Source organism: Ambystoma mexicanum, chromosome 1p (genome assembly GCF_040938575.1).
Source record: "Ambystoma mexicanum isolate Mex_15411 chromosome 1p, UKY_AmexF1_1, whole genome shotgun sequence".
NCBI lineage: Eukaryota > Metazoa > Chordata > Amphibia > Caudata > Ambystomatidae > Ambystoma > Ambystoma mexicanum.
The window spans coordinates 666,639,183-666,666,313 of NC_090921.1; the positions used below are offsets into that span (position 1 = coordinate 666,639,183).

Sequence of the window (27,131 nt, forward strand, 5' to 3'; positions counted from 1 at the left end):
TCACAGTATTACTGTTAGCCTATTGATGCACTTTCCCCAGAAGAGCTGCACCTGTGTACACTCCCACAATATGTGGAAAAGGGTGCCTGCGGACAAACCACATCCTAGGCAGTCATCACTCTTGACCATCCGCCACTTGTACAACATCGTCCAGGGGCAGTAGACCCGGTGCATTATCTAATATTGCACGAGGAGCAGTCTGGCTGATATGCCAATTTCCCTAGGGGCCATCAATACCTCCACACACTCTTCGGGATCCAGTGCTCCCACATCCCTTTCCCACCTACCATTTAGATGGGCTAGCTCCCAGGACCACAAAGGCGGACACCACTTGGTACAAGGTTGAGGTGACCTTGGTTTCTATTCATGCCGGAAGCAGATTGGCCTCTAAGGGAGAGTTTTTGTGCAACTCTCCTGCAAGTCTGTTAATTGCACTCTCACTGTGTGGGCTAACTGCATACATCTGAAACCCTTGCACCCCAGAGGCCAAACCTCTCCTATAATACCACAAACCAAAGGAGACTACCCTCTTGTATTACAGCCAGGGTGCAAATCCCCCATCCCTAGAAGCTCTGGGAGGTGCGCGTTATTCCAGCGAGGCTACTCGGAGTGGGTCGTTCACCACATGCAAGTGGGCCTCAGCCCATACCCGATGCAAGTGTCATCCTCGGAGTGCCAACCCGCCCCTCACTCTCCCATATACTACTTGCATAGGGGGCCTCCCCTACATGCAGCCCTGTTCTAATGCGATATGTGGCAGACCAGGGTCCCCGTGCAACCAGTCGCTCACCACCCCCAATTGGGCCGCCAAGTAATATTACTAACATGGCAGAACCCCCCCCCCCTCACACCGATTGCTGTAAAGTAACCAGAGCTAGGCATTCCCTTTTACCCCCCCTCCTCCTACAGACCACCAGCCTGTGAATCGGTAATATGGCATTCTGCACCATGTACAGGAATGTTGACAAGAAAACCATCTTAAGGAGGGCGACCCTGCCAAACAAATTCAGTGGCAGGGTCTGCCAGTGGGCAGTAGTGAGCTTAAACCTCCATCAGGTGCAAATTTAGTCCAAGAAAGTCGAGGTGACCACTCAATTGGATCCCCAAATATTTAAATCCCGACGTTGACACCCGATACGGGTAGGCCTGTGTAATTGCCCTTCCCCCCACCCTGCATGAGAAACGAGACTGACTTCTGCCTATTGACCTTGAAGCCACTGTATCCCTGGTATTCCAGCATGATTCATGTCACAATACCGCATGAGCCCGGTGGATCCCGCATTTAAATAAGTAGGTTGTCAGCATAGAGCGAGATCAGTTCTTCCCTGGTCTATTGCCATCGAAAAAAAACCATCCAGTCCAGGTTGGATCTCCGTTCCACTACCAATGTGAAAGGGGACACCTTTGTCTCATCCCCTGCCACAGGGGGAATGTTCGTGAAGAGACCCCATTAACCCTCACCTCCGCCATCGGCATATTGTATAACGTACGTACCCAACCGAAGTAATTCTCCCCGAAGCCTATACACCGCATTATGTCCCACAACAAACCCCAGCGCACCCAGTCGAATGACTGCTCAAAATTTACTGATAATGCCAGGGGGCCTACAATAGTGGAGGCCTGGTCTACAGCCATGATCACCCTCCAAATATTCATACGGGTAGATTTAGGTGGTAGAAATCCACAGTGGTCTGGGTGCACCAAGTGCCCGATAATCCCTAATAGGCGGTTAGCCAGAATCATCGCTAGCACCGTTGCTTCACCAATTATCAGCGAAACGGGCCTTTAGGAGGCACAAAGCTCTGGCGGTTTTCCTGGTTTTGGAAGCACCACTATGCGCGCTACCCTTAAATCCTCAGGCAGTATACCATCCCTCTTGCTTTGCTGGAATAGTCGATGCAACGGTCCCACCATCTCCCCAATCTCTTCCACACCTCTACTGGAAAACCATTCGGTCCTGGGGGCCTTCCCAGACTAGAGCTGGGATACAGCAGCAGCCACCTCCTCCTCGGATATGTCATCCTCCAGGCCCACCCTCTGTTGTGCCAACAGCTGCAGCAAGACCTTCCAGTCAATCCCCCTTGGTCCATCAACCCTGGGTGAACCCCGGATTCCCGTATAAAGCCTTATAATATGTCGCAAACGCTTGCGTGATCGCGGTTGCCTCTGAGCTATCTCCGCTGCCTTGGTGAGCTCCTCCACCGTATCCACCTGTATACTGGTTGGTTGCGGCCACGTTTCCTTCTTACCAGCCATGCCAACATCTCACCCGCCTTATCCCCCACTTCATAAATATGGCTCCTTCTGTGCTAATGTGCCTTTTTAGCGTTAACATGTTTCAGCACTTCCTGCGGCATCTGCCGCTGCCATAATGCTGTTCCAGTTCCTGAGTCAGCAAATTCACCCTCTGCTTCCTCCACCACCTCTACCCGCCAGTGTATGTTGCTTTCACCATGCCGCCACCCGAGAGATTGCATCACCCCCGCGGACCGCCTTAGAACCCTCCCAAACAATCAGGCTGTCACCAGAGCCCCCATTCATTCTGATGTACTCCAGTGCAGTTTGTGATAAAGCCTCTCAACTCCGGGAATCCCAAGTAATATGAATTTAGCCTTCATATGGGCAGCGGCGGTACACACCCACTCTTTAGTACCATATATAGTGGCGAGTAGTCAGAGATCCCCCTGGCAAGAAACGAGGCAGATAATAGTCTTTGGCTGTCCCCCTGCAGAATGAAGAAATAATCTGACATGGAGGAGTGAGCCCCTGAGAGAAATGAAAAACCTGTCTCCTTTGTGCAAACTCCTCCAAACATCCACCCACCCCATTGCTGTGGCAAAAGATCCCAGTTTGGTAGGTGCCTCCGGGTACCTGCTCCCCACGCAGGACCTGTCCAGTTCCGTGTCCAGGACGTCAGTCATATCTCCTCCCAGGACCCACACATCCACCTGTAGTATTAATTTCTGGAGGTCACTAAACAGCGTTAACAGCAGAGGTGCATACACGACCATCAAGCCCCAAGTGGCCCCCTCATAACTCGCCTTGGTTCAATACAAACCTCCCGCTGGGGTCGGACCATGTCTCAATGAGGGCAAAAAGGCATCCGCTTGTGTATTAGAACCATAGCGCCTCGTGAACCCAGCATGAAAGGCAGTCATATAATTAGATCTCGCAGAGAACCTGCAGTACGCCCCGCCAAATGCGTCTCTGTGGGCAAGCCGAAATCTGGCGAGTGCCTATTCAGAAACGGGAGGACAAGCTCTGCTTTATGCTGGAGCACAAACCATGGACATTCCACCTTAAAAACGTGACTTATCACGTGTCATTTCCCTTTCTTACTATCTGTCTGACCCCATTTCCCTGGGGCCCAAATGCACTTTGGAGGACCCATGATAAAGCCCCCGTCTTACTAGCCATTTCTTCCCCCCTTTTCTGCCAAGCAATGTGAACCAACCAACACCCAGCAACACCAGGCAACCACGTCCCCTGCCAAGCAATAAGAACCAACATTAACCAAGCTAGAATGTTCAACTCCCCAAACTCCAATTCTATCCCCCCCCCGCCAAATGAAACACCTATCACCCAAAGTGCCAACTCTGCACGGGATAACTACCTCAGACATGAATGGAGTGCTCACTGAGGCAGCACAATAAGAATAAACTCCCCCTCCAGGCACTAACCCGGACGTTCCACCAAAAGGAGGCCTATACTGCCGAAGTACATCTGTTTTTAGAGAGTGTATCTGTCCGTTGACTCATGTTCCGTGCCATCTACCAGCGCCAGTCTGCAGTCTTCCGCTCGCTCCGGGGAGTTGCCCCGGTCCTCTGTGGTGGTATAGTCCTGCAAATACAACAGGCTCAGGACGCCATATACTCCGACTCCTACTTCTGCGTCCCATTCCGTGCCGGGCGATGCAGTCAATGTTAGTCTCATACCACTCCAATGCTTCCCTCAGCGTTCCTTCACATATCGATGCACTTAAAGCTGCGAGGGGAAGAAACAGGCGTACTTAATGCCACATGAGCACAGCCTTCTCTTTGTGTCAAATGATTACTGAGCCTGCTGGACTTCCCTTGTGTAGTCTGAAAACCCCAATACGGGAGCCGTTGAATGTAAATGGACCAGTTGCATCTCTGTCACGAAGGTTGAGGAGCTTTGCAATCACTGTACGTGGTGTGCACCCGGGACTGGCCTGCCCATGGGTGTGCTCTTTCAATTGAAAAGAAGTTGGAAAGCTTCTTCCGAGCCATAAGGTCTGAAAGCTATTGCTCCAAAAAGGTTCCCTAGGCTTTCTCCAGCAGCCCTAAAATACGAATGTTGTTTCGGCGCAACCTCCCTTCACGGTCCTCCAGGGTCTTGAGCTTCTGCATCACCACAGATATGCTAGGCACAAAAGGCTGCAAGGGCACCTGCCCGCCTACTCTGAATTGGTCTATTTTGCATTGTTGAAACCCTTTCCTCCCTTTTTCTTTGGCCATGCTGTTGTGAGGTGCCTCCCCGGCTGAGGTACGCCCAGTCTCCCATGCCGATCACAGCTCAGGTACCGCTCACTGCCCCACCGCAATGTCTGCAGACTCTGCACCCGCTGCTGCTTGGGTGTTGCTCTCAACGCCAATTCAGGAGTGGGGCATGCAACCCAACTCCAAAGTTCTTTCGTTCATTTCAAGCAGTTCGGTGCCCTTTTAGAATGGCCCTGGGCGAACACCTTCTAGGTCTCCCTTTCTGCTGGCAAACCCGCAACCCCTCACCACCATGCAGCGGGCATAGGTCTTTACTCTTCCGGCGTTGGAGGGCCCACACCCCCTGCAGCATCTCAGTTGCAAAGTTCTTCTCATGCTTGTGCAGCCCTCACCTGGTGTGGCCAACCGGCGCACTAGGCATGGCGCCCCTTTGCACTGCACACCCAGGATGGTGAGGTACCATCATCCTGGGTGTTGGAATTGCAGAGTCCAGACATCCGTCCGGCAGCCTCTCCATTCTCCCCAACGCATGTCTCCACTTACACTTTCTCCGGGTGGGGAGTGGGATTGATGGGGGCTTCATGATCCCTCAAGGCGAGGAGAGAGCCAAAAAGCCAAAAATAAATAAATACATAATGGCGGATTAGCTTACATGTTAGTTGGCACTTGCTGGTGTCAAGAATAATAGAGGTCTGTGCATTTCGCATATTGAAGTATTTGCGTTTTTGTACGAACAATTAGCACTTTAAGTACATAGTAAGACACTGGTTAGAACACTCTTGGATCAATAGCACTTTTTGTGTAGATCAATATACAATTATGATATTTATTTAATGAATCATTACTCACTACACAGATGAGCAATAAATGTATTTGCAACTTTTAAGACAAAAAAAATCTGTGGAAGCCATTTCCATCACAACGATCGTGTGATGTACAATTACCCCGAATAGCTAGCAGCATTAGAGAGCACAACACTTTAGATTAAGTTGCTGCTCTCTTCTTTTTCTGAAACACTCATTCATTTGGGTTACTGTTGTAGCAGGAACTGTTTTTTCTGCACTATAGTATAAGTTATACAATTTAGCGCACCTGCGCTGTACTTCCGCAATTTGCATGACATTATTTGCGATTGTGAAGAATGGTAGGCGAAGCCCCTCTTTATCCCATTGGGGGTATTTATTAATACATAATTGCCATCAATAAACTGATGGATCATACATAGGAATTTAGTCCTCTAATATGGTAGCTGCATTTTACACAGATGCTATTGAGCGCTGAACAGCCAAAGAATCATGCGATATACAGGATGGAGTAGGCAGAGCTTGCCACTTGACCTGTTCTTCTAAAACATTTGGAAGCAACAACAAATGTAGATTTACTCTGCCTGAAGAAGCTCGAGTGACGAACGCGTGGTGTTTTCCATTCGGATGGGTGAGTCTGCAATCCATCTGGTCTGCCCAGATTGGTAACTCATTGTTTTTACCCAATTGGAGTGATGCACTTTTTATTCAAATAAAGATATTGTTACAAACTTAGTACGGTCTTAAGTGCTAGGGCATTTGTTGTATTTCCTTTGCGCGTTTAGTGAACGTAATATATATATATATATATATATATATATATATATATATATATATATATATATATATATATATATATATATATATATATATATATATATATATATATATATATGCTCTCCCCCGCTCCGCACTTGCCAGGCGCTGCTGCTCTGGCTGTCTGCATTACCTCTTGCGCGTCCCCACCTATGGCCAGCAGTCCCTGCCTAGGCCAGCTCCTTAATGCAGGTTATTGCAGCCATTGTCACTGTGTTTTGTAGGGCTGATTCGCACACCACAGGGCTCAGATCTGAAGCGCAAGCAATATGGCAGCCTCTTCTTTGCAGCAGTGCCTGGGAGGCGGAGGGAGTTGCCTCGGCAACATCCACGTTCTCCTGCTTCCCAGCTCAGATTTTTGCTGGGAAAGCTGCCGGCAGTTGCGGACGCCTCAATTTTCCCTATATCAGCTGCAATGATTCCAGCCAGGATATTATTCAGGATTCCGGCAGCCTCGCAGAGCACAGAGAGCTTGCGTCTACATCCTCTGTGGGGGCGTGATCATCTTGAATTTCTCATGGGGAAGGTAAAAGGTTGAAATTGGACAGATAGGTTGGGCTGGACACTGAACAGATGGGAATAAAACCCCTCCCCTTCTTCCGACAGACATGCTCCACTCCCCTGACGTGTAGGAACTTTTGCACCTCGGCCCAGAGAGGGAGCCCCTGCCTGTTGTAAAGGAGGATGAGAAGGCAGGGTTTCCGGAGGGGGCAGCCGAAAGCCTGCACCAGCAACCGACAAAACCCACTGGTCGTCGGTAATGGTCCTCCACATCTCCAAATAGGAAGAAATCCTCCCTCCCATTAGAGAATCGTGGGACCGATGAGACATAATTTGTCAGATCGGTGGCAAGGGCGCCTGCAGTAGAGGGGGAGGCTGAAGACGGGAGAAAACCCAGCCACCTCATCTCTCTTGCTTTCGTCGAGGCCCAGGTATATGTATAAATCATAATAGATCTTTTAATGGACGTTTTAAACAGGGTGATATTGTATTTTTTTTTAACCTTTAATGTGAAAACATTCTTATGCATGTATTTCACAATTTAAAAAAAATAGTTTGGGGCCGAGTAGGCGGTTTAGCCACTACTAATCTCTGTACTCCTGCAGAGCAGTAATCATTGCGTCACACCATTTTCTTTATATCTCTTCCTCATGGCCTCTTCGATCTACCCTCTGTAGGAATTTTCATTTTGTTTTGGTGCAACAACTTCAAAGTCTCTCTGCCAAGGAATTTGTATTCTTGTTTGGAACCTTCTAAAAGGTTATTCAAACATCTGGGTTTTCTTTTGAGCAACTGATTTTCCAGTCGAAACAGGGAGAGCCGAGAGACTGCCCTACTTTGAGCGCTTGCACAGCCGGAACCTCATAAGGTCAATTTCCAGATTTACCGACTTGAAGTTTACTATGCAACAACAACATTGCGTACACAATGACAGACTTTCCTAACCTCGAGACATGATTTATGGATGTTTGGAACTGTCACTCAGAATAATTGGAATTCCTGAGGATGCTTCACCGACACAGACGGTTTACACTGGATCTACTCCCTTGTAGTCAACACAAGTGAACTGGGACTTTTACTTCATTTAAGTGCCCGTTGGGATATACCATTCAAGATTCCACACCTCTATGACCACTTCAACTCTTCAAGTGTTATCTTGATACCACCGCTGGGTGGGCTGCGGGTGCCCTTTGGCCCTAGCTCACGCGTTCCCCTGAAGAAGTTCCTGTTACTAGTTTTAATAACTGAAGGAATGAAACATGTAGGGTTTCTATAGGTACAATTGAGAAGTATCTTGTGCAGTAACAAATATACATGAGGCACTCTATGTATATGTTGACTCAGGCATCCTAATTAGAGCCAATTTAGAGTCACTCTATAATAATGGTCTTTGATTCTAGATACCGTGTGGTTTGATGTATAATGAAGAGCAAAGTGATAAGTATTTGAAAATGTTTTTATGTTCACATGTACACTTTATTTCTTCTCTGACAATCTGTACTCACATACAGTCCAATTGCGAATTGCACATTGTCAGTTCTCTAGTGATGAGCACCTAGCACTTGTCACTTTTGTCCATTTTTATATGTTAGTTTTTATGCATCTGTTTTTATGCAAATTATGATTTTATTAAAATGTATCTCATTTTAAATGCCTTATTGGTGGAGTCAGGTTGAATTCTCCAGGATCTTTTATTTTCCCACACTTGAAGTGGTTCTGTTAGTGTGACTTTCCCAACTGTATCCAGCGAACTGTTTGCGTTAAACCTAACTTTAGCGTGGAGGCTTCATTTTGTGTCTGATTCAGATATGTCAGGTTTACCCCCCATCCCCACCCGCTTTAGCTATACCCGATTTCCCTCAGTTTTTCCTTTACTGCAAGCACACCACTGATCTTTTCTGGTAATAATCCACCATAGCCTGCAAAGCTGAAGCAGTAAAGCGGCTAGGAGCCCTTAAATGTCATCAGTTTTCTTGCAGGAAGCATGGCCAAGCAGTGTCCATCTTTTACTGGGCACTGAAGGAGAAATGTAATTTTTTCCTGCTTTTGCAAGTCTCTCCACTTTTTGCTGGTCTTTTATGGTAACCCGACTATTCTTGCCCCAAGTGAGTTCAATAGAAGAATTCACTGGGGATGTGATTCTAATTTTTGTGGCCCTTTGAGGGCCTTTCTGTAACCCAGAGGTGGAGCTACCACCAACGAGTTCTTTAGTCTCACTGGGTCCGTATCCTGACCAGGACAGTTGCTGGTTCTGGTTACCGGCAGTGTATTAGAGTGGCTTCATGAATAGTGTCCATATTGGCTCAAATTAAGCCTTTTCCTCCTGAAGGGTTGCAAAACATAGGCTCTACTGTGAAGGAAACAGTATTTGGTCACCATTGAGTGTGACTAGTCAGAGACCGGGAACGACTATGTGGGTCATTTTCAGCTATACGATTCAGGCAGGTACTCCCAAAGGAAAGCACAGGTTGCTTGGTAGTAATTGAAGGGGGTTGTATGCCTGGGGATCCTCTGGAATTCCACATCCACAGAATTTGCCTAAACGAATGCCCAAGAATGTTTGTATTGGCAGTATTTTTGGTGGTAGGGGTTATCCTCTCCTCCAATTTGCAACACTCTGCAGCAGGAACTTTACTAACAGCTGGGACTTAATCATGAAGCATCAAAAGAGGCTTGATCCGAGGACAAACAAAAGCTCTGCACCAGATTCCAAACTCAATGGCTAAGCTCTGTCCCTCTCCGGACCATAAAGGAACTATAGCAGATGCTATTCCCCCCCCCCCTTGAGCTATCTGGAATAGCAGGATCTGTTCCTGAGGAGGCATTTTGCAACTCTCAGTACTCGCTTGACCTCCTGAGACAAGCACCACATCCTCCAGAAATCTCAGTGTAACTGTAGCCTCAGCTGGAAAAACCATCTACGTAGTAAGACCCTGGCACCAATCTCCAGCATGGAGACTTCCAGTGACATGTTCTGCGGAACTTTCTTTGAACCGTGACCTGTAAAAGCCCCCCCACCCGAGATCTTTTGTTCTTCGGACGCTGAGTCACTAATCCTTTGCCTGCATTTCTTAAAGGGTGTGCATCCAACCTCAAATGGGCTCTGAAGCCAGATCTTCTGGGGTAAGAGTCTTCTGTGCGATAACATTCCAATCTGGCTGCAAATCATGAATGTCCCTACTGCTGCCCTAACGGGTTTACGCTGCAGGCTCTTCACTGGAATGGCTCAGTCTTCCTTCATATAATGATCGCATGTTGGTGACCCACTGACACACCGTTGGGGGTGTGTTCAGTTTTTCTGTGGCTGTAGGGCGCCAGTTCCGAGCAAGCGCATCCACGACCCTCCCTGCTGGTGACCTCATCACTTACTTCTGATATCTCCCATTGTGGGAACTGGTGAGGGGAAACTCTTGAACTGGCCTGTCTTCGGTGAGTCCTCAGTACCAAACTACTTTCAGAGCCCAGTGTACTTGCTGCCATAGGATAACATTAGCCTAGGTTTTGTATGGCCCCATAGACTTACATTCGGACTTGGGACAACTTAATACCTTTTGAACAGTCAGGATGGACTTCTGAGACTCCTTCGAACATTTAGTTGTCCTGTAAGACCGTTTTCTGCATTTGTAACCATCTTCTGGAAAGTTATTGTAATGTGTACTTACCTGCATCTTGTAGTTCATTCCTATAAACAACTTTATCATAAATATATGTTTTTTTCATATACACTGTGGACATTATTTCATAACTATCAAAAGTAATTACTGCACCTAAACCATCACTCAACGTTTGGAATGCTTCCTTGACTTCTCTGATCAAAATGTGGCATCGCAAGAATTAAGGGTGAGATGCAGAGCGTCAAAAGGTGAGAGACAGGGGAAACAGTAGTAAAGGGAAGGAAAGATGGAAAAAAAACATGGATTGGCTGTCAAGCAGGAAGTGCCAGGCAGCAACAGTAGGCCTGAGACGCTGAGCTGCAATGCTGGTAGAGTGAGAGACTTGATTTACGAATCACCCAATGTAACTCGGGAGGATTGCTCAGGAGCAACGCGCTCGTCTTGGAAGCAAGACACGGAGTACACAGGTTCGATCCCCAGGTCCGCACTTAGAAAACACCGGGTATTAAGCGAGTTATAAATGACCAATCATAATCAAATCCCGCCATTTGGAGAGTAAGGAAAGGAAAACAAAACCGGCTTAAAAGTAGTTTAGCAGGCTCAGCATCAGCCAAGTAAGGTGCAGGGTCCCAGATTAGAAACGGAGTACTGCTGAGCAAGGCAATATCGTCTATGCATTAATAACCTAGAGAGAGCAAAGTTTGCAGCAGTGCTACAGTGAGAGTACATTTACTTACAAGGTTAACTTTTGCACCAACCTTTTTTCATAGTGCGAAAACACGTGGTGATTCGAACATTGAGGGAACTCAAACATCAGTTTCTTTAGTGGATATGCAAATATGGTTGCAGCAGTTACATTAAGAGGAGGAAGAGGATTATAGGTCTCAAGAAAAACGATCAAGGTATAGAAAGAAGGCTCTCCTCAGAGATCATTGGCCACTAAGAAAACATGCAAAACCTTTTTGGACAAAATACCTTAACAAAATGGCTATTGTTAAAAACCCAGATATCACTGATGCGTGTGAAGATTGCATCTGCAATAGTGCGTGTTATGATCTCAGTAGTGAGGACAAGTGGACCCAAAAGGTCATTAACCCGACGGCTTTGAGGATTCAGCTTCTTCTCACGTTTGTCCTCAATTACTGGTCATACTTCCAGTCAGTTTTCATGGATTACAGTTGCATGATTCCCCTATACCACAGGAGGCAAATAAATTATCAAATATAACAAACTGTAGCCTATTATTCTGACAAGTATTCCCCGACCTGGATAAAGGGTAAGGACACAGGTTTTTCTATCACTATTACAAACAAGGCTACACAATAGTTATGACAGTTTAGTGCACTGGCAAATCTAGAACCCACATTAAAGCAATCTTTTCCACCAGGAAGGTGGAAAATTGAGTAAGCTGTAGGTCTGATTAAAAACACAAGACGCAAACATAGTGGTAAAATTCAAAACCTGTGCATCTTATCCAATCACAGCAGCTGTCCCAAACCTCTCCCTACAGGGGCTTTAAAATATATCCAGCCCAAGTCTTCAATAAATTGACTTTTTCAGATTTAAAGTGACCCACAAGAGAAAACCTGCAATGAGGAAAATTACATTATCCCTGCTTTGTACAACCTATGACTACAAGTTAGCTCCAGAAGTACTCAATGACAGTTCACATCCCTATTTGCAGAGTCGGTTAACAACACGTACCCCTTTTTGAAGTCTCTTCATCAAAAAATCAGACCCGCCTGGCTTTTGTCCCAAACTTGGATATTTGGCCTTCAACTTTTGCTCTTCTGCTTTTTCTGGGGGAACAGCTTCCTTCTCCTGTGTGTCCTGAAAAAAGAGATCATATCTTGGATTTAGAAAATTCTCTATCCGGAAATAGGCTGTCTGCACAATTCAACACCCTTATATTTTGTACCTTGGTTCTAAAATGTAATGAACATGCAAGAAAAGGACTTAACAAGCCTTAAACGCGTCTACTCATGAAAAGAAGAGTAGATCAGGTCATTGGCATGGGGTGTCAAAGGTAGAACGAGAAATTGTATTTAAGTAGCTACAACACAAGAAGAAACATAGGGGCAGGCCAGGCAATTCAAACGACTGAGATATAAAATGACCAGCCCAACGGATAAGGGGTGTATTGGCTACTTTTACTCCCTACAAATAGAGAAGTATTCCCAAAAAAATAAAAATGGGGAGTAAAAATACTCCCAACAAATACGAGGAAACAACACGTACATGTTCCGGTATTCTCAACCACACATCTCCAAGGATATGGTTGGACCAGTAGTGCACGTAGTACCACAGAAAGAAATCATTATTCGTGCCCGATTGTAAGAAGTAAACTTGCATCTTCGAATGTGCGCAAATCACTAGGTGCAAAGAAATAATTACATTCCAGTTACAACATAATTTTACTTGCCTATAAAATACTCCCTAAAAAAATAATTTTACTCCCAACTTTAATAAAATAGGGAGTAAAATACGCTCCCTTCCAAATCTTATCTGGAGCACCGACAATGACAAGAGTTAATTCAGGACCAAGTCGGAAGCTCATTTCAAGAATGCATGGGAAGGGTGAAAGGCAATGCAATCTCGTAGACCTTACTTGCTAGAAGGGATGCATCAAGATGCCAAATTCTTTGAAACGCAGTAAGATGGAAAAGAAACAACAGAATGGAAATGTACTTACTTGTAACAATAGTTTCCCAGGAAGGGCACAATTAATTAAGCGGTAACATCCTGCTTCTAGGCCAGACAAGGGACATTTCTTTTTAAATAAGAATTTTCTTTAAATACAAGACAAACCACATATTTGATTTTCATTTTGATCAAGAGTGGTTATTGCAAAATAAAAGGCCCGCCCCCCCCATCAGACTTTTGGTCAGACGACTCAAAGAATTCTCTGAACCTTAAAAGCAATTCTAGCTATTTCACACACACTGTACTCAAGACTGGACTTGAAACTAGAATCCTCTAAACTGGACAGTCAGGTAAAAGAAGAACTGATTATTTGTCTGTCTAGTTAATTAGCGTCTAAAGTCCAATGCTGTGCCAAACTGATGTTTCGCATAGCAGATATAAACTAACTGCGGATTCCTAAAGCAGCAAAAGCTCAAACACAGACACATGTCTTTTCATTGCACCCACAAGGTTCTGGAAGTCACTACCCTGCACTTAAGGAAGACCTCTAATTTTTATTTTGACAAGAAAAAATGTAGTTCTGAAATATCTTTGCCTGGGATTTGGGTCTTCTCTCTACTATTTTATAAAGTGTTTTAGGTTTTTTATTATGACCAGAAATAGATTTGTCTTGTTTGGTATGATTGTCTAGTGCTCTGTGAGCCATTTGGGGCAGAGTAGGGTTTCTACAAAGTAATTTAACAAAATATTAAATACATGGAGTCTTGTTTTCCACTCTTTCGCCCAGGTGGCCAGACCTCCAGAATGGAGAATCATCAGTAGGAAGTGGTAGATTCCAAAAGAAGCCTGGAGCCACTGAACAATTTTAGGATGAAGAGGACACCGAAGGAAGTTTGCTAAGTCGGGCCAGCAAAGGGGCATGCTCTCCCATGTTAGACTGAGGAGGTCAGCAAGGGGGCAGAGTAGAACCAGTAGAATACAGAGATGCGGAGTCAAGTGAAGTGAATGAGCCAGCTGGGTCTAAAGCCATGCCAGAGTAGAAAATACCAAACGCTGAAATAAAGCAAAGATTGAGAAGTCAACCAAAAGACTGACAAAGACAGCGAGAGTTAGCAACAGGAGCATGTTAGGGAGATTCATTATGTTTTTAGTTTATGGAGTCTTGCTTTCCTCCATACATTTTAAAAAGGCATTTGTGTTTCACTTTTGCAGCACATGGCACCTTTTGTGCAGTGTTGCTCGGAGCCCTTTGGGCTCTTCTTTCTAGAGGCTTTTATTTTCCTTAATAACTACTTGTCAAGGATAGAGATACTTTTTATCCGTCTTAGCCTTTCCTTTTTTGAGATCAGCACACACCACCCTAGGTAGAGTGCTGAGGGGTTACAAAGTATAACCTATTTCACTGCTCCTGTAACATTTCTGTTACAGTGCCAAGCATACATTTATGGCTGGTGGCAATGGACGCTTGCTACCGACATTTGTGCAGTGTTTTCTCGCAGGATGTCTCCACAGCTACGGGTATGCATACAATTGACAAAAAATGTTGGCTTCTTCCTTTTATCGATATTTCTTGTGTTATTGTCCTTTCTTGGTCCTTCTGCCAGCCTGGGTGGGGGAGGTCCAAGTTTGACTTTCGTCTTCGGAGGGAATCCTTTGTGAAGCTTGCTGAAGCTCCAGTATTTCTGCGATGACAGGGAACATGGGAGGATCCCGAAACTCTGCTGTCCTTTGTCTTCTAGTGTCATGATTTACAAATGTTACGAACGAGCTAAGGCAGGTGTACCACAGATTAGACCACTTCACTCACTGGGCGTACAGTGAATACGAAGTACACGGTTGCAAATACGGCAAAGGCTAGTGCCAAAGGACAAAGTTAGACATTTACTGTAGACAATATATTGTCATTGATAAATGCTGTGGGTTCAGCGGATAGCTTGGTTCGTGGCTTTAGCAAAAGCGATTAACAATACATGATAGATGCCTCTTCCTAACAGAATAGCAGCCTCTTGTCTTCAACAACTTAATGCCTTGAAAATACACATGATCTTGACATCATAGTAATAAGCTATGGATGTTCTTTGGGCAAAAAACACGCATTCATACACAATGTGAGATTAGCTTTCAAAAGACAGAATCAGTCACTAGCTATAAACTCACAGGCACTTGCCGTTAGGGTCAGCTAAAGGTGAACAGTTTTTCCCCTTTCAAACAGAAGAAAGCCAACCACAAGTGACAGCTTCCTATTTTAATATGGGATCGTAGGAGTTAAGAGATGCTTTTGCGCTGATAAGAAACCAAAGGCAGGAAACACAATACCAAAATAGGAATACACGGTTAGAGTGGCTAAATACGAGTGTAGCTGGTTCCCTCTGAAGAAAGGCATTCACTAGAATGAGGCTTTAAAGGGGTCAACAAGCGAATGACATGCTTTGCTCTTGTCCCTTCAGGAAGCACATTCATTGCAAGGTAACTAATCAAGAAGAAAAGACATCACCTAGTTCTCACATAGGTAAATAATGTGTGCACTGCAAAGCTAAACGCACAAGCAGGTGCAGACTGTAGACGTTCTTTCCAGGCCAAGGAAGGGACGCACATAGTACATGTAGGCTAAGTCACGCGTGTTAATATAAAAAGCACAACAGGCTAAGAGATTCGGCAGCAGGGAGCCACGAGATTGTGGGGGGCTGGGAAGAGCAGTCGATAGCAGGTCAGAGCAGCAAGCCCAGGAAACCGTGAGTTTCAAGTGTGTTGGTTGAACCTTTTTTGCGTATGCTAGACTGACAGCATGCTTTATTATGTCACTCCACTCCTGATCATACCATAGTATAGCTTAGCACACAACATGAACTCCATGATTGCTCAAGCTGGTATTTCAAAATGATGAATTGTACTTTATCTTTGTTAAATGAGAATCAGGTTTATAGCTTATGCAATAATGCTGTCTCTATATCTGACAATATGCTACGTTTTTACTGCTCTAATCATAGCAGATTTACTGATGATTAAATCTGGTAGAGATCAGAAATCAGATAAAATATATTGACTTGCTACCTTCCAGTGTCAGCTTTCTATTCTTGAGTAAGGCTTCAAAATAAGGTCTCTTGGAGTCAAAACAAACTACACAATATTCTCTGGCTGAATTTTGGTCAATTATGACAAGAGGTGCAAACACTCAGGGAAACTGTCAAAGTGCTAGGCCGGAACCCATGAGGCGCCTCATCACAATTTTAAGACTTTTGATTCTGTGCCCACGCCACACAGCACTACCTAGGGCCGAGGGGGGCGGGCAGGGAATCACGCCCTAAGGGGCAATTAAGTCACGGGTGTGCCTGAGAGAAACCAGTTCGCACTGGGGTGGCTGCCTGTCCTGATAGACAGCCACCCACCACTTTCTGTAAACTGAAGGAGTTTGCAGAGGATGAGTGTGGGTTCCTGATAAAAGGCGAGGAGCCTGAGGCAGAAGGCAAGTCGGCCACTGGAACAGAAGAACCAAAGAAGACAACCAGAGAGGTCTGCAGCACCTTCCAGCAACCAGAAAGAATAATGCTGTCCTGAACCCGTTCTCCAATCGACAGAGGAGCTCTGAAGAGGACGGTTCTTTCCCTTTGGCTGGTGGGACCAATCAGCCATAAAACGATATTCAAAAAGAGTCATCCTATGACTTGCTGAGACCATACGGGGCTGCAAATCACATACACTGGGACCGCCAACCCTATTGCACTGCATAGTCTTCTTGTGAACAAATCATCCCAGAACTTTGATGGACTCCTGCTGGACCTCCAGAGGCAAGTTCCTGTCCCCTCACAAGAGTGCAGGACCAAAGAATCAAGGTGGATTGACCAGGCAGAAATGTGCACTCTTGGAGTCTGTAGAAAGCCGCCAATACTGCAGCCCGATCTTTGGAGCACTAAGAATGCTTTCCTGGGATTCCTTGCTCTTGACTGCTGCTGCTGCTACATCCCTTTCAGAGTCCCCCCTTTCGTCCCCCACGACCAAGGAACAGGAGAATGGGTCCACTGCTGCGGCATCAAGCTGCATCTTCTTCATAACTCCTCCGGTACTGTTGGGCTCATGGTAGAACATACATTGAGTCATCCTGTCGCTGGAGTGCTGATTCCGTGTTTGCCCATACGTTCGCCAAGGCCTAATGTGTGTGACCCTCTGGGAGCCTTTTCCAAGGTCCCTGAAACCTTTTTGACCAACAAAAGTCCTTTACTTGTAATTGAAGAATCCTGTGGAACCTTGCCTTTTCTGCAACTGTGCCTCATCTGCTTTAGCTCCAATCTGACTTTGAAGAACTCATACCTATATAGGGATGGACTGCTAAAGTCTTAAGGCCTCAAGTAATACAAGTCTTTCAGAAGTATGGACCTGTTATTATAATTGGTTATTTATAATGCGCTTAATACCCAGCGGTTTCCAAACGCGGACCCAGAGATCGAACCTGTGTTGCTCTGTGTCGTCTTGCTTCCAAGGCGAGTGTTTTGACCCTGAGCTATCCTAAGGTGTTGCTTAACCTTTTTTTCCCTCTGAGTTGCTATAACAAGTGATTTTACTCACCTTTGAACTGTGTTCAATAGCATGTATAATTCTTAACTTCTGGTTTACTCACCTGGTGTATTGCTTGGATTTTAGATTATGTCGATTAGTTTAAAATGGCACTTACTTAACCAAGATTTAACTTTAACCTGGTGCATATCAAATTAATAACTATTTACTATAACTACAAGTGTTTACAAGTTTCCTGGGGCTTATACATTTAATGAGTTAATTATACTTACCTACAGCTCACATCTCCCTCCTAAAATAAGCTTGGCTGCTCTGCCACACCAACACCTTGAGTAGTACAGACATACTAGACGTTTCGGCCTGTATGCCAAGGGAACCGTTTTATAAAGTCTTCCCACAGGTAGACGTGCAAAGCTGATCTGCGTGTAGCGAAAACATGTGAGGAGTAGAAGCAGGGAGCATGCCCCCAAAAAGTAAACGCCCAGGAAATGGATGAACCTTTTCCGCAGGTACGAGCGAGAGAACAAAGACCCAACAGGTTGAAGCTGAGAAAACAGAGAGCCTAATCCAAAGGTCCAAACAAGAAAATGATTAACTGTTGAATGGAAGCAATCAAAATCCAAGTTTCCAATACCATTAAGGGACAGGTTGTGAAGAACTGTTGCCTTACAGAAAGTTAAATGTATAGTTCTAGCATGTTTGAAGGAGAAGTGTATTCTAAATAAAGTATTCAGGTTATTGACCACTAATTCCCCATATCTCTGAAGGAGAGGTAGTGAATATTGAAAAACAATTGTATTGTGAAATTTAAGCACAGAATCCCAGTAGCGCTAGTGGAGAGGAAGCATATTTTGAATACAAGAAAGTAAGCGTTTATTGCAGCGTAAAACTTGAAGCCCCAATTTCCACAACACCTGACTAACAAGACAGTAAACACAAGAACCAGTTCTTTGAACTGAACCAGAGTTCTGTAGGACCCTAAAACAGGGAAACATTGCTGACAGGGACCAGTCCAACATGCCATTTCAAGACTGCATGATCACCAAAACACAAATATAATGAATACTTCATTATAAATCTTGTGTAGCATCATAATTTCTCAAAAAGTGAATACTCGTAGCTACTTGCGCCTGTATCACTTGCAACTTTGAAGGTCTCTCCACCAACCAATCCATGAAGTATGGATGGATGGATGGATGTTAGAACCATAGTAAAAGGTTTGGACCATGGCCTAGCCTTCCAGCAGGTGAGAAGAGATGGACTTTCAAATGGTAATGGCCTTCTCCCACACGAACGACAAGTAACACTTGTACCTGGGTCATATTGGTATGTGGAATCATGTGTAAACTGACTGACGCATGGTTTTGCTCTAGACGTAGAAGCACAAGGAATTGGAATGCCAACAGTTGAAGCCTTTTTACCTAGATGAGCTCATTTAAGCATCAAGGGTACAAAAAAGGGAGCTGTCCTTAAACATCCTAATGTTCTACTATAGGAAAAGGAGGACCATTATTTGGGAAGGGAATGGACCGAAATTGTGACCCTATAAGAGACCCACATAGGAAAAAGATACAAACACAAAGTGAGACTCAAGGGGAAGCCCTATATAGTTCAATCCAATGCCCAGGGCAAAACAGGTGGAGTACCAATGGCTTTTAAAGAGCTGGCTGGGCTGCATGTTAGAGCAACCGAGGTAGAGAGAGAGCAGATACGGCGTTGTCCAATTCAGATGGGGGCGGGTGCAGTACACAGTGGCCTCCATTTATGCACCATAAACGAGCCAAGATGGGTTTTTGCAGGGGGGTGATGGCAAAATTGGAAAGGTTTACGGAAGGGCAGGTAATAATGGTGGGGGACTTCAAACCCTCGGGTGAATAGGTGTGTAAGTACACGCCAGAGCAAGGGGGCCAGACAAACTTAAAGCACAAATGGAAAACCTTGCATCGGTATACGACTGGAAAGAAATTCATAAGGCGGTCAATGGGTTCACGTTTTACTCGCGCGTGCACTGGTCCTTCTCTAGATTTTATTACATCTGGGTGTCCAGTATTCTGCTAGGTCAGATTGGGAAGCTGGAGATGGGGGCCATGGATTTTTCCGACTACGCACAATCCCATTATATCCGGAAAGGGAGGGGTCAGGGCTCTGGTAATTCGGGAGGAAATATGGGACAGGATGGGGGTGGGGGTAGGGGTAGGGGGAGGGGGAGGGTTCTTCAAACAACAGAGGTCCCAGGAACTGCAAGAGCACATAGTGTTGGATGCCTTCAAGGCGACCATAAGGGGCGAATTCATCGCAAAGAAAGCCTTGCTGGAAAAGCAATTGGGCTTCCTTCAGGCAGAGCTGGAAGCACAGCTACAAGGAGTGATGGCGAGAATGGTAAATGACAAGGGGGGGGGCCTTAGGAGTTCAGAGGCATCAGGGGACAGTTAGACCTACTCCAGACAAAACTACAAACAAAACACCTACTGTATATGTGACAGCGCTACTAAATAAAGGCAAACAACGCAGATAGTCTGCTAGCAAGGCAGGACAGGAAAAAGAAAGCATGGAGGGTAATTTGTCAAATCAAAACAGGGCAGGTGGTCCTTAGCTCCTCGACCAAAGAGAATGTCCAGACATCCACTGACTTCTGAGACCCTGTACTCCACTGATTCCCCAAAGGGGAAAGTCAAGAAGCCCATCTTCTTAAGTACCCGCTGGTGACAATTCCACCAGGGGAGAGGGAGATGTTGGAATGGGAAATAACGCAGGATTTAGTGTGGGTAGCGATTCCCTCACTTCCGATAAATTAAACCCGGGCCCCAGATGGGTAGAAACAAGACATTCAAAGAAGCATTAAATCCATTACGGACCTCGATCTTCAACTCTGAGACCTCGGACGTAACACCAAACATGGAGGGAGCAAAAGTAGTACTGTTCCCTAAACCCGACAAGGAAAAGACCCAATGTCGGTCCTACCGGGCGATAGCCCTGATTAACTTTGACGCAAAGACGATTATGAAAATATTAGCCACCAGGCTAACGAAGATTCTTCCCACAATGGTGCAGCCGGATCAAATCAGGCTTTGTTAAAGGTAGACAAACCTTTAAGGGTATGCCACCTTATAGAGAAGGCGAACAAGATGAGAACCCCTGCGATGGCGCTCGCCCTGGATGCTGAGAAGGCTTACCAGGCTTTTTTGTTTTACGGTGAAAGCCAGGGGGCTCGGCCCACGATTTTTGCGGTTGGGCAAACAAATAATCCCACGCCCACACTCAGGTAGGCTATCAATGGTCGCATATCTAAGGGGAAACTAGGTTTCACGGGGCACCAAGCAAGGATATCCGCTGTCGCAGATTTTGTATACGCTCTACCTCGAACCGCTACAGACACGTATCAGGGACAGCGTGGATATTAGGGGAATCCAATTTGGGGACCAGGAGCCCAAAATTGCCACGTTCGCTGATATGTTGCTCACACTCACAGAGCCGGCCAGATCCCTGGCAACCCTGGCCAAGAGCCTTCAGGAGTTTGGAAGGATGCCAGGACTGTAGGTCAGAACCCACAAATCAGAGCCGATGCATAGAGCAAGAAGGTGTATGTCGCCAACAAACGCTGCGTTAACGTGGCAGACCGGGCCTCCGTTATCTGGGGGTCAAGTTACAGATTCGTTGGACTCCCTATACCAGGCCAACTACATTAGTTGGAGGAACGCAGGTCTCCCTCGCTATCCTGGCTAGGGAGGATAAATGACATCAAAATGGTAGTTCTCCCCAGGGTTTTATATTATTTTCAAGCCCTACCCATAGCACTGCCCCAGAAATATTTTCTAATGTTGCATAGGATGGTCAGGGCCTTCATTTGGGGCCACTGCATCAGTGGATAAGGGAGGTTTTCAGGGCGCTAAACTTTCAGAAATATTACCAGGCGGCCCAACTGAGGGTGGTAAAGGAGTGGATCTCGGGGGAAATCAAGAATAGGTGTGGCAGAGGATGGATGGGGCAGTAGTGGGCAGGTCCCTATAGAAGTCCTGTGTTGTCCGAAGGGGATAGACTAAGCAATAAGTACCGTAGCAAAATTACAAACCTTGGTGGGCAGCACATGGAGCTCCTTGGTGCCATTTGTGGGCCTCATGACGTTCCCCCTCTCTGCTGACACCAGTATTTCAGAATCCACAATTTCATCTGGGGGAGAAGCGGGGGGCCTACGCCAGTTGGGAGGAGGCGGGTTGCCAGAAACTGAATGACATGACGAAAACCCAAGAGGTGGGGACCTTCCTTCAATGCAACACTATAAGACGCAATTTGGGTTGGGGGAAAAAGAAAGGTTCAAATACGTGCCTCCAACACATTGCAACTTGCTTATTCCCCGGGGCCAGTAGCCAATCAGGGAGCTCACCCCCTTCAAAAAGGTTTGTGACAATCAGGTCTGGGGAGCACCATATGAGATCAACTCTGTACAAGATATTCGCCAAGCTGCAAATATATCCCAGAGTGGGCATGTATGAAGCGTTGGGAGAGAGAACCGGGAGGCCCCATCCCGGAGGAGCAGTGGCGGGGACTGTGGAAAGGTATTCCGTCACTCACGAGGGACCTGCAAATCCAGAAGATGTGGGTAAAGAGTGGAAAATGACCCCAAAGACATAGATTCTACCCTCACAGCCCCATCAGCATAACCCTGCCGGTACCAGAGATATGCTGGTGGGGCTGTGGGGGAGAGGGTGCCTGGGAGCAAATCTGGTGGATACGTCCGGCCCTTGCACCATGCTAGGTCGAAGTCAAAAGGGTAATGAAAGTATCTTTGGTCAGCAAATTAACAGGAACTATGTATGATCATGGGAGATGTGCTAGAGGTATTAAATACGAAAGCTCAGCGCAAGGCATATGTGATCAGTTAGGCAGCGTTTTCCCTAAAAACAGAAATGGAAGGGAAAAAAAGAACAAAAATAAATAAAATAAACAATCTCCACCGATCACGAATGGATGCAAAAACATGCCACTATGCATCCTTGGAATGGGTAACTTATATAATCCAGGGAGACCTGGGGAGGTTCCAAGACGACTGGGACATGGTGCTGGGTTTTCTGCAGAAAGACTACCGCATAAACTGGTATCCAAAGAGAACCTGTGCCCTGGAACTGATGTGTCGTCAAGAAGCAAAAGTACCCTATTGGCATTGAAGGACAAAATATGGTTGCTGTCGGGGGTAGAATATTGAGGGTGGGGGTGGGTGGATTTGTTGTGTAACGCTATGAAAAAAAAAATAGGTCAAAATAAAAAATGTATTAGTGCTGGCATGCCTTAGAAAAATCACACAACAGCAAATGTACAAACAGATTTAAAGAGTCCATCCCTAGCCTCTGGGCAATTATTTAATCCATGTCATAAGCAGGTGTGGGGGACGTTCAGCATAAGACAAAAGGGAAACTGCATTTTGCTACGTTGAGCCTAAAACAGAGCAGTGAAGGCACACAGAGATGACAAACTGAAAAGACAGCATTTCACTTGCATTTGCCACATATCAATGCTATTTTCAAAGAGAAATAAGCGCATTAAGGGGGCCTGGCGTGTGACTGTCTAAAGCTAAATCCAGAAGCCTATCTTTCAATAAGTAACGGAAGTGTAATTAAGCGGACACAAAGAGAAACGTATAAAGAGTGGCATTTGCAAACACAGAAGCTGCTATCATTGAAACGTGTGCATTTGCAGCCTACAATAATGAACACATGGAGTCAAAATGTCTCTTGCCAGAGTAATGTGAACATATCATAATGGAAAAAAGGACATTGATGGCAAATGAACATAAAGCCTCATCTGTAATGAATTTGAGACATTCAAACACCAGACATTCAAACACCAGTTTCAGTTTCCTATAATATGGCTTCATTTTCTATTCAGAACACCCAAAAAGTTCCCAAGAAGGAATTTTATGGGGGCCTGCTCCAAGATGAGCAACAAGATGAGTCTAGCAGCGGGAGAATAAAGGCGGATGGGTCAAAATGGGATAATTTCAGGCCAAAGTCAACAAAGGCAGCAGATGCCCATTCGGTTAATTTACTTCTCATCAAAATTCGACCTTGGAAACTAATGCTACAACTTAAAATGGGGTTCCATCTCCAGAAAATGTCAGAAGACATAATTTCGGGAAGATAGTAGCTTAGTGATTCATGTAACTGGATGTAAAATTTGGTGATTCCGAGGTACAATTGCAAAGAAAATGCTGTTCAAACCTACAACCTCGCGCTGAAACTGGAGTCATTGTAAAAATAAATATGTATACATTGTTAGGTTTATTTGTAAATGAAAGCAAGCGATCATGTAGGACTTTTACAGTGCAAAAGCCGACGTATAAAAATGTAAATCCCAGTGGGTTGATTGATACTTCGCCTAATGTCAACCTCATGGCTCCGGGAGCCTATCCAAAGAGAGGTGCTAGGTCTGGGGGGGGAGAAGAGGACCCTAGGTGTCCAGTCAAAAACCAACACGCTGGCACCTCCTAAATATATTAAATTGGAGGATGTGGGGGGGCGTATTTAATCAATATATTGGGTCACACAATGGGAAATGAGCTGCTTAAAATCATCTGGATGGAACTATTGAAAAACTGCTGCAAAATTAATATTGCCTGGGAGACCAGCAAACAGACTCATGGCCTCATCAGGAGTTAAGTGGAGCAGTAAAAATGCGACAGTAACATTATCCCAATCCTGAGTTTTGGCTTTGAGCCGGAGGTGAATGCGCTGACTTTCTACATATTTTCGGTGCAATTACCGCCGCAGTAATAGCCCTGAAAATGCCCCATTGAATCCAATGGGGATTTACTGCGGTATCGCAACTTGTGATCCGGCGCAGGACCAAGTGGCAGTAACCCAACGGATTTACCGCCGGGTTACCGGCCACTCTTGATGAGGCCCAGAGGCTGAATCTTTGCAAGCAGAGCCAAATAGAGGGATGAATACTGGTGACTATCCATGACTCAAGTGCCTGACCAGACCCATATTTTTAACCAAGAGGGTCCAGAAATGCTGATGACTTTCCTGAGCACCAAAAGTAGAGACATTCTATACAAGTAATTTGTCCAACAGAACCAAGTGTGTTGGGGGTCGGTTTCAGTTAATACCTTACCCTTAATTGATGGGTGGGGGCAAACTGAGTAGCGCCTCAGCATTTCATTAAATATGAATGCAATGAATTGCCAAATTACATGGAGTAATTTTGTTGAAGTTCAAAATCAACAACATTGGTTCCAGTGTGAATAAAAACTATAACCCATAAAGTAATTGGGTATTCAAATTATTTTGCCAACCCCCCAAACTCCCTAAAAGAAGGGGTGCATAAAAACAAAAAATCCCTACCGATTGCCCTGAACTCTACATTAAGGCAGAAGTGTCCAAAATGATTAACTGTATAACTGGGTTTGTGTGCTGGGACAAAAAAAGTGTCTTCCCAAAGTTAAACTGAAAACCCCTCATTGTAAAGGTCTCTCTCCCGAGACCTTTCAACTATGTTTCCCACCTCTTTTTTAATATTCGGGGAGGGAGGGGTGTATACCCCCCCAAACCCCTCATTGTTATCCCCTCCCCCAACCACTGCCACTCTGTCCCATGGGATTTCAGCCCCAACCCCCTTCCCCCACCACACTCGGGGGTTCAGTCCTGTCTCAGCCCCCACTGACTCTCCCACCCCTAAACCAACACACACACCAACACACATGCACCCATGAACGTCCATCTCTCAGCCCCAGCACCCCAGCCCTCCACAACCCACGCACGCTCTCCTGATCCTGCGCTTCCCAGTGCTGCAGAGCCCGTCAGCCCCTGTGTGCACTCGTGTGCGGCAGTGGCGTGACAGTTCGCTTTAGAAAGACTGCTCTGTGTGGGTCTTTCTAAAGCAACCCTTCAGTGAAATGGGTTTCCAAAATACAGGAAAAGTGTCTGTCTGTTGTGCAATATGATTGTCAGATTTGCTAAAGGCGCAGCGCCAGTGGTTTACAAGTGATGCAGTTAAACCATACTGTAATACCTTGCTAAGCGCGCATGGAGATAACCATATAGATTGCTGCATGTGTGAAATTGTTTCTGCAAAGCAAAGTGTTGCAATTTATTTAAATTAAACTTCACATACAGAGAAGCATTTGTGCCAAGCTCATGATAATGTCCGGTTTCAATGTGCTAAATGTGATTAAAAGTGAAACTCATGCAAAGTCTATGGTGTAGTTAAATGATCTTATGTGTTAATGTGCCGCATCGTTTTGGCATTCCGGGATATTGTAGGTGATGTATTGAAATGTTAATTTGACCTGTATTCTATTTACTGGAGGCTTACAAGCAAAAACGCACATGTGGTTTAATCTCAGATCTTTTGTTACTGTGTATCCCCAAAAGGTGAATGATTTGTATAGATCTTTGTTTTGGTGCTAAGGAGAAGTGGTGTGTCATGTGAAGTAGTGTAAATATTACATTTTCCATAATGATTTATCCAAATATATTCCTTCTGCACACTGGTCGGGTTCTTGGCTTAACATTGCTAAAGGGTGACTGATTCACTAGTTCTAGAATAGTCACAGATAGTGCTAGACAGAAAACAGGGTTCGAAATTGAGGGGAGCTGGGAGCTATTTAGCTCCTGGTTGAAGCTTAATGAGCCCGATTAGTTTGACGCCAACAGCTACCAGGAGCTACTTTTGGCTCCCCTGGCCAATCGATGCCGAACATACACACCCATGTGAATTTAACTGTCTGCATGTGGAACAATCAATAAATACACATTAGGACACATCTTTACGACATTTAAAGTAAAAGTAGCAATATACAATGGACAAAAAGATATGTTTGCGTCGTATGTGGAAGTTAGATTTATGGAGCGCTATGTACTAGATCCTCGTTCCCCAATGGTAGCTCCTGGTTGCTGGTTAATGCTGGATATCCTGGAGCTGCTTTTAGCTCCTGCTTATCCAATTCTAATTTCGGGCCGTGGAATATCAAGGTCGATTTGTGTGGCGCTGTTTATGGCGGTGGAAAGTACTCCCCATATTACCAGGGATCCCATAAATATATTTATATATTTAAAACAAGTAAGCAAATGTACTTACCTACGAGATTTGTATTTATTTATTTGGAAAAAACAAAAAAAGATCCATCATAGGCCAATTTAGGATAAAGTCAACAGGTAAGAGTGGTTATGGTGCCAACTCTTCCTAGGTATAGGTATATACGTACAGGATCTCTGAAGAAAAGGAAGGCAGCCTCCAAACTAGGGAGTCGAAAGGACCCTATTGTATACTTTCTATAGCCAGTTTGTACACCATCTATAACCACATTCTACCATCAAAGACAAGGCCAATGGTTCATGCAGGTAAGGAATGTATGCCATGGGGAGAGTGGTTTGGTCCAAGGAAGCAAGCAACAAGGGTTTGCAAGCATTAGCAGGAGACCATCAATGAAGCAGAGTAGCAATTCCAGGTACATCGGAAAGACTCCCCCGCTGAAGTGAAGATGGCCCAGGAGCAGAGCTGCGTTTTGGGCTTGGGTTCGTCTAGTAGCCATTCCAGTCTGTGTAATGAACCATGGTCAGAGAAGGTACCTGTAGCGGGACTTCAGGATCCCCTATGAAGGAAGGCCTTTGCTTGGAGTCCCATGATCCTGGAGCAGGGCAGTTGATGCAACTGCCAGTGAGCAGCCTCAAGTTTAACCATCCAGTTCCTGCAAGCAATGTTGGGAAGACCAAGCACTTCAGATCAGTGAGCTTTTTCAGTGTGCGGGCCATGAACAGCAGCGCTATGAAGATGTTCCTCGAATGTGTAAC

The 27,131-nt window shown here is 45.4% G+C and overlaps 1 protein-coding gene across 2 annotated transcripts in view; it reads right to left on the minus strand.

Annotated features, from left to right (window-relative positions):
• Positions 1–27,131, minus strand: part of ENSA (endosulfine alpha) — a 154,674-nt gene that overhangs the window by 42,223 nt on the left and 85,320 nt on the right. For both annotated transcript variants that reach the window (XM_069649735.1, XM_069649734.1), the window contains exon 2: positions 11,899–12,024. In XM_069649735.1, the coding sequence (XP_069505836.1) occupies positions 11,899–12,024 (126 nt within the window). The remainder of the gene's footprint in view (positions 1–11,898; positions 12,025–27,131) is intronic.